Raw genomic sequence first — 12,499 nt, 5'->3', positions numbered from 1 at the left:
CAGGGAATTAATTGGATTGTTCATCTTAATGGAAAGTTTGTTTACCTGATAATTTCTCCGATGAGGTGTCTTTTAGTGAGGTCGGTATAAAGACTATGAGACGAAATGAATTCTTCCCTACTTTAAACAGGAAAAAGTAAGATATCGATGGCTTCGCATCGTCCTTTATGATGTTGTCTTTCATTTTTTGTTGTTGAGAGTTTTCTTTGAGAAGAAAGCGATGCTAGGCAAAAGAACGAAGATTTATATGTTTACCAGTTTATTTAAATATAAATTTACCAGTTTCCGAAATTATTAAAAACAACTGGAACATCATGAAACTTGATATTTCCATTCCTCTGTTATTTTTTTAACGAGAATTCTGATGGGTTATTTTTATTTCAAATCTATTTATCATATAGTTCTAAATTCCTGTACACAGATAGCACTTTGATCTCTGAAGTCTAAACGAATAAAATGTTTGAAAATTCCCCATCTCAACTAAATCTTTTGGCTCAAATACAAAAAATTTATTACTATTAAAGAATCCGATAGAACCGCAGACTGCACAACTGTCATTGTGTCGAAGATTTTGTAGTAGAGTGAAATGTAGAACTTGGTTGCTGTGCAGCAATGAATGATTCAGTTATTTTTGTCGTTACTATGCCAGTGAATGATTTCAGCTGAAATTTATGGAAAGATTATGGAAGAAATGAGCTGTGCTGCTATATCAGAAATACGACACTGTAAGGATATAGAAATTTCTTTTAGCTGAACGTTTGAGCGCCTTTCAAGAACTCCTTAAACTTTTAAAATATGTTTAATTCTATTTGCAAGTATATATTTAATTTAATTTTAACTACAAATGACTTGAAAGTTTCTAGTAAGGCTATGCCGTATAAATAAACGAATGAATAATAACCTTATAATCCTTTACAAATAAGAAATACTGATAAATGTTTGAGAATGCGCAAAGGACAGCTGGAACAACGATTAGTGCATGAAGAATTCCCAGTGAGATTACTACCACTACCGCTTTTGTAAATACCTGTAATCAAAAAAGATGGTTCAAAGAAAAAGATCTGTTGAGCACAAAGAATGTACCGAAAAAAAGATTAATCTGCTACAAGGATAGTTAAAATTTTGTAAATACGTACTTCACTCATATAGCTGGGAACAAGTAATAGAATTAAGACAAAGAACACTGTTGAGAAACTGCACTGAAGCAGTGGAAAACCAATGGCACTGAAGGAATGTGCAAGTCGTTCTTTCACTGCTGTCAGATCCGGATTCGATCCAGTACGATGGTAATGAAAAGTGATATGAGCTGGAAAGTCGACCGATAAACCAATGGACATAATCATTGTTGCCATCGAAACCGGATCGACATCGACATTCCAAAAAGTCAAAAAGCCAAATACTCCTGCAAAATCAGTTTGAGTCTTATTTTCAAAACAATTTATAAAATTAGCAATTGCTATTTTTTAAATTGATGTTGCAACTTAAATTTTGGAAATGTAGCATACTGAGCTTACCAACACATATTGATGCGGTTGATGAGATTGCAATCATCACGGCTAAAAAGTCAGGCATAAAAATGTAACACACTACTGCCATACATGCCAGAATCACAAGAGATGTTTGCAAAGTTGTCGCTACCAACGAATCAATTTGATCGGTGAATAAAGCTTCCTCTTCATAAACTGATGCTCCAAGATCTTATAAAAGTTATATTCAAATATGCAAATATCGTAATACAGAAGGTGCAAGCCATTTCAGTCTTAATTGAAATTTGGTGAATTAGCTTCAAAAGCTTCATCTATGCATTTGTAATATTATACAAAGTAAAAATCATATCTTGTAACGATCAACAATTGCTCTCCACGCTTTTAGCATATTCAGTCGTTGTATCCAATCTGACTGATTTTTTCCATGATAAATGATCGTGACGTAAAAGGCTGTAAGACTGAAACTTGTTTGCATAAAAGTTTCTCAAAATTTTCTAAGCTACTGTTAACATTGTCCATTTGTACTAAAATTTTAAAATTTAAGGAAGTCATAAGCAAACTGCAGCAATCATTCATCAGTTCTTGGTATCCTGTGCATAATCAATGAAATTCGGTCGCTATGGAATTCTGTGTTAAGCCAAGCGAGCAAGCCTTGCAGATGAAAAAAAAGCCAGGTTTTAAAATCAAGATCTGGACTTATTCACTTGTTATAGTCCAGATTCAAGGAATATTATTGTCATAAGTTATACTTCTAATGAAGAAAGTAGAAGTTCGAAAATTAGTATCCACTGGAGCACCAGAAATTAGTCACCGATTAGTTTGATTGTCGAATTTCATAAATCCACCTAAGGATTCATATTCGGGCCATTCTAGGAATTTAAGCAGATCATTTGAGGTGTAATCATCAAATCCACTTTCATTGATTTCTTCATTCTTTGACTCCAAATACATTTCATAATCACGAAGCCAGAAATGCGTAAATCTGGAACCTTTGCATCCCGGCACTGCTTCAAATTGAGATACCAGTGCTTTCATACGCTCTCGCCTAGATGAATTTGTTAAATCTCCTGGTTCTAAGATGAACACCGTGACGAAAGTGTAGGACGGCATGATAATTTTATCGTGTAGCCTATTTACCTGAAAATATTTTGTCATTCTTTTGGAAATTGAAGTTAAACTAAAATAAAATGAATAGAATTTACGTAAGTACTTCAATCATAGGTGAATCAGCCAAAAATAATTTTCCTGGTGTCAGACAACCCTTCGCCATCAGCGCATATTTAATGCTCGCTGTTAAATAAATTACAAGCAATATAAATATCAAGGTTGTGGTGAAACCGCTTGACAGGTATTTGCAGTAATTGTGCAGGAAAGTTGTAATCTAAAAAAATACCATCAGAAATAGATCACATTATCAAAGAAAAAAGTTTCTTTCCTTGACTTACTGATACAAAGAGAAGCGTTAAATTGGTTAATAGTCCAACTGCAAAGATACTGAGTGCATAAATTTTGAAAGTAGTTATTTCAAATTCAAGATGTCAATTAATGCAAACATTCAAACTTGTTGTAATCTTTATGTATTGGTTTATCAGTACTTCATGACATTATAATAATTTTGATGCTACTAAGTACAATGAAATAATAATAATAATACAATAAAAACAGCCATTCCAAGAGGGCTTAAAAATGAGTTACTTTTCCGATCCTAATTACCCAGTTTTCATCTTCTCTGGCTTCTGTCTTGAATAAAGGCACTTAGCTTAAAAAATCGAGGAAATCAACAAACCATCGATGGTCCCTGAGGCTTTCGTTCAGAGTAAATGCATTTTTGCTGCGTTTCTATTTGACCTCCAATACACAATACAGCAGCATAAAGTGTTATAGTATATACATAGTCGAGGAAAATGGCTACTGCATTAGCAATACACAGTAATCGGATTTCTGGCGTTGGTGTCGTGAATATGCCAATTCCAAAGGCTAACATGTTTGTCAATGATGTTATAGTTATCGATGGCCCAATATCAGTTAGAACCTAATGAATTATAATATAACAAAAAGCACGCGAATGATGCAAATTCCTCCTTCATAACAAAAATTTGAGGAAACAATATCAGACTTACAATTGCCATTCTTTCCCGAATTGTTTTGTGCGAAGCACTTCCATTCTTCGTCTCCATGTCTGTTCTGTTCCATGCACTGATCATTAAAAATGCATCATCAACCCCTAGAATGACGCAAATTCTTAGCAGATTTTGCTTTTTCTAATGCTTCCAAATAGTAAATAAATCATTTACAACAATAGAAACGATGATTACCTATAGCTAGAGTGAGAAATGGTGTGACGCAGAGGATAGAACCAGGCCGAAGACCTAGCAAAATCACAAGGCCGAGAGCCGCTGATGTTGCCATTAGTGGTGTGATGCAACCCACGAGAGCATAGAGTATTTTGATTTTGGAAAACTGTAATGTAATGAGCTACTGAGCTTCATATCTCGGATATCTTTTACGTATACAACAAATGGAACTTTCAAAAGAAATATGTTGCTGGAAGGAGAAATCACTGAAGAATATCAGTTACATGTGATTGCCTCACTTATTGAGCTTGGTCTTATCATTTTCTTCCTTTTGCTTAAGCTATATTTTCCATACATTGAAATATAAGGAAATGTTAAATACCTGGAGCAAGATTATTAAGGGCTCCACCAGATAGCAATTTATTATTTTGTGATATTGATGAAGTCTTTCTATTTGGCGTCATCTTTTGAAAATGTTTCTTAAATTTTAAAGTCACTGATCCAGATTAAGATTAGACTTCCTAAACACATGTAACGTCATTCTTCGGGTTTTCCAGAGCTTTGCAGCACTTAACTTGAGTCAACAGTGGCCAAACCTTTGAGAATTTAATCTTCTATAACCGAATAAAACTCTAATGTAGTTGGAAGAATTCTTAAATAGAAAGTATCTCTTCAACATTTTGCAGGTGCAGCAGTCTTTCGGGAAATTTTATAAACTTTTGTTAAAGGAACCAAAGATCACCAAGCTTCCGAAAAATTCGTCAAAAGATTGCACAATTATAAAAAAACACACCTGTCTCGTGTATGTTGAACTGATGCTAACTGTACCAACAGCAAATATACACATCATAATGAAACCAAGTAATATGTAAGGCATTAACGCAAGGCCGGCACGAATGATTTCATCCTGTGTATAAGCCAACGAAAATGCAATTGGTCGAATTAACGAATTGTTGTATTCACTAGAAAATTGAAATTATTGAACTGCACAAGAGACAGCATCCTTGCAATGCTAACAAGTTAAGAATCTTTTGAAAAGAAGGTAGAAATTATGTGGAGAAGTCAGAAAGTTTTTGCTTTTCTCACAGCATTGTAAGCTGTAACTTTATGCTGTGATCCTCACTTCTGATTAAGTGTAGATGATCTCCGACACTTCAAAACTCTATTTTACTTTCCCTTTATATTTCGTTGTATTATTTAGTCCATTATTTATTTTATGACGCTATAATAGAACGAAAAATGACTCCCACTTCTCAAAATAATGTCCGACAAGACGCTCCCAGTGAAACGTATCATCGCTGGTCCATTCGTTCGGTCGCTGTGTTCGGAAATGTAACGCCACTAATTTGACGTGTTTAATATTTGTTCCAGAAATTCGATCTACACCATCAGCTGTATATTCAACACCAAAGAAATAAGGTGATAAATCAAGATCACGTCCGAATAATTGCATTATAGGAAATGAAAGCTCAATTAAATCATGACCATTGTTGCTATTTGTATTGCTTCTGCTACTGTTTTTGTCGAAATGTTTCGCCGTGTTGAGAAGTAGTCCATTCTGAAAATTTTTGGCTTTTATGAGTATTTACTACTGGGAGAAAAAAAAAAAAATCCAGTGTGACATGTATACAAGATTTGACACATTGTCAGTCTTCTAACTAAATCCTCTGAACTGTAGAAGTGAACCAGCCATACCTATGATCTAAGTAATTTCTTTTCTTTTTCATTTCAGTTTTATGCAAACATCTGTTGACATGAGCATTACCTATCAAAACTTATCATTTAACGATTATTAACAATAAAAGGATAACTTTTGATAGTTATTAGGACCAATGAAAGAGCGAGGAATTTCACTGTAAATCAGTTTTCAAAAAGATTAGCTAAGAGATTAGTAGGGTCACTTTTTTCTTAATATGACTTTCATTTTTTCCGAGCAAAAAATTCAATTATTTGTACAAAACAATTATTAGAATTTCTTCCTCAAAAAAAAGAAAAAAAAAAAAAAAAAAAAAAAAAAAACTTACTCTGAATTGCCGAACTGGCTCATTGACATCACAAAAATTTCTGCACATCTGGTAATAGGTATAATTTTTGACGGGGAAATGTGTTCCCACATAGTCAACGATATTCAAAATTTCATTCAAATGAGATAATCGGGTAACGGAACCCCCATCTTTTGCCGTAACAATGATAATTACTACCACTGGATCTTTGCCATCGTTGAATTTTCGGAAAACTTCTAATTCATTGAAGGCACGAGCATTTGGTGGTGTATAACCTGACTGAAGGTTATCCTTCGGTTTAACAAATAATAATTTTGAGGATGTTAATATCGTCAGTAATACTGTTACCTGAAAACAAAGTGATAATAGATGGCATAAAAGGTTAGAATACAGTATGAACTTAGGATTTCAGGTCTACAGTTTCTTACCACAAAATGTTTAATGGATTATGAGATTTAAACTCAAATATTAAAATATTCATTTAAACATTTTATGAGTTTGCTTTGACCAAATGGATGCTCCCCCTTATGCAACTAACCATACATTGTCACTGTCTTAAATAAGACATCTAGACTATAGTGAACTTTGAACCAGTCGTTCGCAATTTTAATTTATATATAACACACAGTATTTTACTGAACAGTGGATGTTTGGTTGATTACTTCACAAAAAAATTGGTCTGACTGAAAACCAAAGTCGAAAAATGCTAAATTTCAAAGAGCTTAAAATGCTGATGAAAAACAAAATGTGGACTCAAATAGGTCAATTGGTAAGTATAGCTAAAAAGCTAAACTACGTAGCTAAAAATAAAGCTAAACCATTCATCTGATTTACTCCTTTCCACTTTTTTTTGCTTTTTACAACCTCTCTTCCATTCTTTTCAAACCAGTTGCAAATTTTACGACTTCAATTCCATTCTTCACTAAACACTGACTTTCAGGACTTGAGGACAAAATTATGTTAGATGAGGCAAAGTTTGTAAGGCAATGAATTGCGTTCCAAAACATTTGGAACAGGCAGTGAATTGTGATTATCAACGGCTAATGATTACCATAATGCAAACTTAATAAAATAATTATAGGACCTCAATTAAAAAGTCACATTTCAACGAAAAAATAGGGACAATTTGCTTATCTAAATAATTTACATAGTTTAGTACCAAATGTTTCAAAAATAGTAAATTTCTGTTACCAAATAACCTTAAAATTTAAATTAATCATGCAGACTTCATCATAACAAGCCCATTACGTATGATGCATCAAATATGAATACTTTTCAGCAATATTTGATTGTCTGATGTTCATTTTCTGAATGAATACGGTGACTGGACGTTCCGATTTTAAAATGGGTCTCAGTCATTTACTCCGAACAATTAACAGTTGCGTTATTAATATCTGTGATTGACAGAACGCCTTGAAGGTATCAACTAAGCAACTAGTCAATTGCTCATTTGAGCCATTTAATTGAACCTATCTTTGTATCTTTTAGCAGCTGCAAACTGTACTCTGAATACGAATTAATTCGTTTTTTCTATCGTTTTTATTTCTATCGATCATATGTTTTCGTTCATGCATTTTTTGTTAGCTGATTGAAATAAAAATAAAATGAAATGAAGAGACATAAAAATTATGATATGCAATAATTTTTGGAGTTTCAAAATTCATATGTAAAGCAAAGTAACGAATTCAAGGTTTTTGAGGATAAAAATGAACAAAGTGAAAATTAAATTATTCATATCATTAGAATTCCAGAATATTTGAAATTTTTTATGAAACTGTCTATTTTTGACAAGGAAACGAATTTTCTTAAATAAATGTTCGAGACTGCTCAATTAATTACCGTAATGAAAATAACTGAGCTCAACAGGCACATTGTGGCAAAATTTATCCCTGTGATTAGTCAACTTCTTCATTATCATTATATATCAGGTTTGCAGAACCATTTAAGAGAAATAACCTTCTTTTTATTCTTTTCTTTCTTCTTCTTCTTCTCTTCAGCTCCTTTTTGGGGCAAACGAGACAGAAAAATGGAACAGGTTTTAACTGTGCAATTTGAAGCAATTGAACAAATATATACATTCTCTAGACTAGTTTTTCTACATTTACAGTTGAGTGTTTTGATAATTTTTTGAAAGATTTTTGAACACTGAACACTGCACTAATTTGTTTGTCGAAGAAATTAGGATATTCAGTTAATGTAAAACAATTCAAATCGCTTAACATAAATGTTTGATCTTAAAAAGGAAAACAGTTTCAAATTTGAAATTTTCACTGCTGAATACGGTAACCTTACAATAACAACTTGCAACTGCATCAGTCTATTACGATTTTTCAAAACACCTATTTTAAATAATTTTCAGCCAAGCATTTATAAACTATTCGGAGTTCAATCAATTAGAAAACTCTAGGAAAATTCCTAGACTTGAGTGGAGACTAAAACTATGATCATCAGTAAGGTCGATCTCCTTCTATCATGATATTCTTAATGTCATTGAGGGGTCAACTGATGGGACAGTCTTTTCTGAATTATTTATAGTTATCATGTTCTTATTATGTAGATTAAATAATTAATTTATTTTTACAAAAAACATTCAACGGTTTAGAAGCAACATCGCAACATCTCCACTTCGTAATGCTGCTCCACACAGTTTTTCAATAAAATTTGTTTTTCACAATCACTGAATCCAACATATCAGTTTCCTATACTATGGGGATACCGATATATACATCCACAAATATAGCTACTAATTCCGACAGCAAAACCATATTTCACACAAAAAGCACAAATTTACAGTAAAAATATTTGTAACGTTATTTAAAAGTTTGAAGGCTAGAAAATTCACTTACCGTAATAACTGTGCGTGGATAATCGGCGGATATGTAAGCAATCCGCTCAAGAAAGCAATTCAAGAAGTGGATAAACTTAGTTGGTCGATGATATGTCGTTACAGTGGTATCATCGTGCATTTTTCGCTTCTAGAATGTTTGAAAGAGTTGTAGAATGAGGTGATACGAATCCCACTACTGTCGCTTCTACTATTACTTATTGCTTCTGTCACAAAAGAAATGGTAAGGTTTCGCTTGCTGGCGACAATCGTTAAAACCAGAGTGAAGGTGTATAAGGAGAAAAAATGGGGGGCGGGAAAAGAGGCGAGCTGAACTGAGGCGTGACGAACCCGAAGTGAATTCTTAAACCAGTCCGCATTCGCTTTGTCTTCGTCTTTTCTAAGAATCTGGTTTTAATGTATTAGCCTTCTTTCTATTAATCACATATATGCTTTTGAGTTGTTTCTTCGACTTACCGCCATATAACAAACTTCCCAATCTTGAGATTGTCAGTTTAACTGCTCATCAAATCGCGGGAAATTGGCCACTCACTAATAGTGCTAAATGGTATGTATATTGATTGTCCCTGTGTCGAGAACAAGCTCGAAATTCCACTAGAAATAATCTTTGTACCGAACAATCGAATTTAGCAAAGGGTCAAATTTAAATCAATGTATTTATATTTAAGCAAATCATGTTAATCATTTATTGTAAGTTTTATTGTAATTCAAATCCTTTAATGACTCATAGATGGTAATGTATTAACAAATTCCCATGCTAATCTGTCATATTATCTAATGCACATCTTTCCAATCCTTTGTTTGTTATCTAATTCCGTTTACAAAAACTATCTTTCCCATAGCCTTCCTCCTAGCTTCCATTGTATCAATCGCTTTATCTCTCCACCCTCAAATCATGCTATATAAGGGCAATGACCACTCAACTGGGGCATTGTTCCAGAAGTCTCCCCATTGCTTAGCTCATCCTCCTCACTAAATTGTCAAACTACTGATTGCTTGTTTGGTTCAATTACCCAAGATAAAGCACTCGACTCAATTGTGCAAGTAAACCAATCCAATCCAAACCAACATCCACAACACCCTGTGCGTGTATTCAAACATGCGAAATATATTTAAATATCAGAATTTATAGCTGAACACAATTTAAACATTCATCGCTTATTAATTAAAGAAGTTGAAAAAAACCCATGTCCTGCGAAACATCTATCTTATTAGCTACAAATTCGTTTTATGAAGTGATTTCACAGTTTTACAAAGGTTTTTTTATTATTTCAAAAAGATAGTGTTTTGATGCATTTGGCATAATGAAATTATTCAGGTTGCTGACAACTTTTTCTCGTAAAAGATGAAAATTTTGAGTAATAATTAATAACACACAATTTCAACACACATTTTTAAATAGAAAACTCGTTTATTTGCTTATTTGATGGGTGAACTGTTCACACAATTTTTATGTATTCGCTGGTTCATTCGCGGTCAATTGAAGTGATGTCTCCACTACACTTCGTATTTCTCCCCCAGAGATCAAACATCAAATTTAATGGTTACTTCAACTCGTATATCCTTCAGTTCCTCTTCCTGCTATCAAATACTATGAATGATAATTAGTCATGTGCAATCCCATTCATTTGACTCAGTTTAACACACGTGTTTTTTTTGGTCATCAAAGTATTCAGATAATGAATAATCATATCACATTTTAAACTTTTAAGTAAAGATTGAAGATGTTAAGGTTTCCAACCTCATTCGGAGTTTATGTAATAAGATGGTAAAAAAAGATGCATAGATAGGACGGCAATGCTTAAAATTTTCAGTAGATGTTAATCCTAATTACTTTGTCACTTTTCGGTTTAAAACGATAACTGCAAGTCGATGTGGAAATATAAAAGCGATTTTTTAGAAACGAATAACAAAAAAAGAAATAAAAATAGAATCTAAGAACTATCGCTTGTCATGATTTTCAATTATGTACTTGTCGAAATCTCTCTGTTCTAAATGAAATGAGTAATTCAACATAACCGAGAAAATGCCATCCAACCAATTTTTTCACTGATGTACATATGGTAGAAAAAGTGCATTCAAATATGACTAAGAAAGGATATATCGAGGAGTAAACAAAATGAACTGAATATAATTTATACAAATATTCAGTTTTATAATTTTCGTTACTGAATTAATATTTTGAACTGCCACGAGTGATAGAAGATGACCGTTATTTAAACTATTTCTGCTGAGTGAGCTGTCTTTATCACACAGAGCAGTAGTAAATCTTAGCTTAGGATCCCATTAATAATGTCATCACATCAGCATAGTAGTAAACAATCCCAAAGACATGTTATACACCAGTATAACCCTGCATACATTCAAACAAAAAAAAAAAAAAGTCGGCTATCCATTCAAAATATCATTTGGAGTAGGACAGTTGTAAAGTTTTATAAGTCGTTTTGGTTGGTCAAAGCTTTACAATGGAAATCAATAAGTGCCATGCAGTTCATTTTTTAATTTCTGAATAATGTCGAATAAGAATTAATGGATGTCAATTATGAATGGCAAAAATATCAGCCTATGCTTTCATTTTGTTTGTAGCATAATAGGGATTTCATAACCACCTCTAAACCCCCTCACCCTCCCTAAATCTTGCCGTAAAAATCCGTAAGCGAAGATAACTTTAGAAATGAATGTTATAATACATATGTTAGCGCTCAGAATTCACCAACAGCAACTAAAGTAGTAATCCCATATTCAAATTTTAATAGCATCTCTTCACCCAACACAGTTTCATCACTTGAAATTACTAGATTTAAAGGCCAGCAAATTATAACTTCTACTACTAAGTTCTGTTACTCAAATGGGACATTACCCAGCAAAATATTGACATTACCTAAGCATTATTAAAATACAGGATGCATTATCCGCCAAACATTACTTGTTGGTTGAACAATTCTTCCAGTCTTTTAGTTGAATCATAAGAAAATAAAACATTATTAGCAGCAGATGTACTAATGAATTTGCACAGCGTCCTCTCCTTCCAAAACATTCTGTCCAGATGTAATTGAAACCTGCAATTTCTTTTATCCCTTAATTTCAAACTTCCATGCACTAATTTACGGAAAAATCAACACTTACTCTATTATCAAAACATAACACCGTCACTCAACAAACTTTGGCTCATATTTGACCAATCAGTTTCTGATGCAATCATACATACAAAATAGCTATTGGAAAAAATCTACTAGGTGCTTTTTTCATTATGCTTGTTCCAACTTACTTAACAGTAAAATAAAAACCCAAGAACTGAAAGAAAAAAAAATTGTTTCCTTAAGCTAAAATGAATTTAAACCTAACGGTTCAATTTTGTTTTCAAAAAAAACTTTTTGAGAAGTTACTATATATCGAAAATTATCGATATATAGTAACATTTTCTCCAATGGTCACTTATTTCTCGTCTTCAGAAGGCTTATTTGCTAATTCTTAACAGTGTTTGAACAAATAAATCTTTTTGATAATAAATCAATTCACTAGTTGGATTATTACATTTATATACTGGAATACAAACTGCATGAGCGACAAGTTCTGTTTATGAATAGGTCGTTCAGTGTAGCGAACAGAAAAGAGTGGGTATTAACTAGTCCAATAACAAAAAGTAAGGAAACTGTCTGATCATTGAATTCCATGTCTTCACCAGAAAAATGCAGAGTTCGCAAAATGAAACCCTGTCCAATTTGCTTGTCCAAGAGAGGTCACCTGTTATCAATTGTACATTCTCTTCATAGATACTTCATCTCGTTGAACTGGTTGTTTCCATTACCTTCTCTCCTACTCTAACCTACTGACATGAAGTAAATATGCTGAATTCTGCTAAGACTGATA

The 12,499-nt window shown here is 33.0% G+C and overlaps 1 protein-coding gene across 1 annotated transcript; it reads right to left on the bottom strand.

The window, feature by feature from the left end:
• Positions 1–554: 554 nt before the first annotated feature.
• Positions 555–8,750, bottom strand: Bma-ptr-14 (Uncharacterized protein; the record flags this gene model as incomplete). The annotated part of the gene is made up of 14 exons (XM_043073905.1): positions 555–662; positions 902–1,027; positions 1,137–1,402; positions 1,515–1,697; positions 1,845–1,945; positions 2,299–2,624; positions 2,698–2,868; positions 3,274–3,519; positions 3,608–3,711; positions 3,803–3,947; positions 4,575–4,743; positions 5,026–5,339; positions 5,806–6,132; positions 8,631–8,750. 14 exons carry the CDS (start codon positions 8,748–8,750, stop codon positions 555–557), a joined length of 2,706 nt encoding a protein of 901 aa, XP_042929839.1.
• Positions 8,751–12,499: the final 3,749 nt, after the last annotated feature.

Source organism: Brugia malayi (genome assembly GCF_000002995.4).
Source record: "Brugia malayi strain FR3 genome assembly, contig: Bm_v4_ChrX_scaffold_001, whole genome shotgun sequence".
Lineage (NCBI taxonomy): Eukaryota > Metazoa > Nematoda > Chromadorea > Rhabditida > Onchocercidae > Brugia > Brugia malayi.
This window is presented reverse-complemented; position numbering and strand designations above follow the sequence as displayed.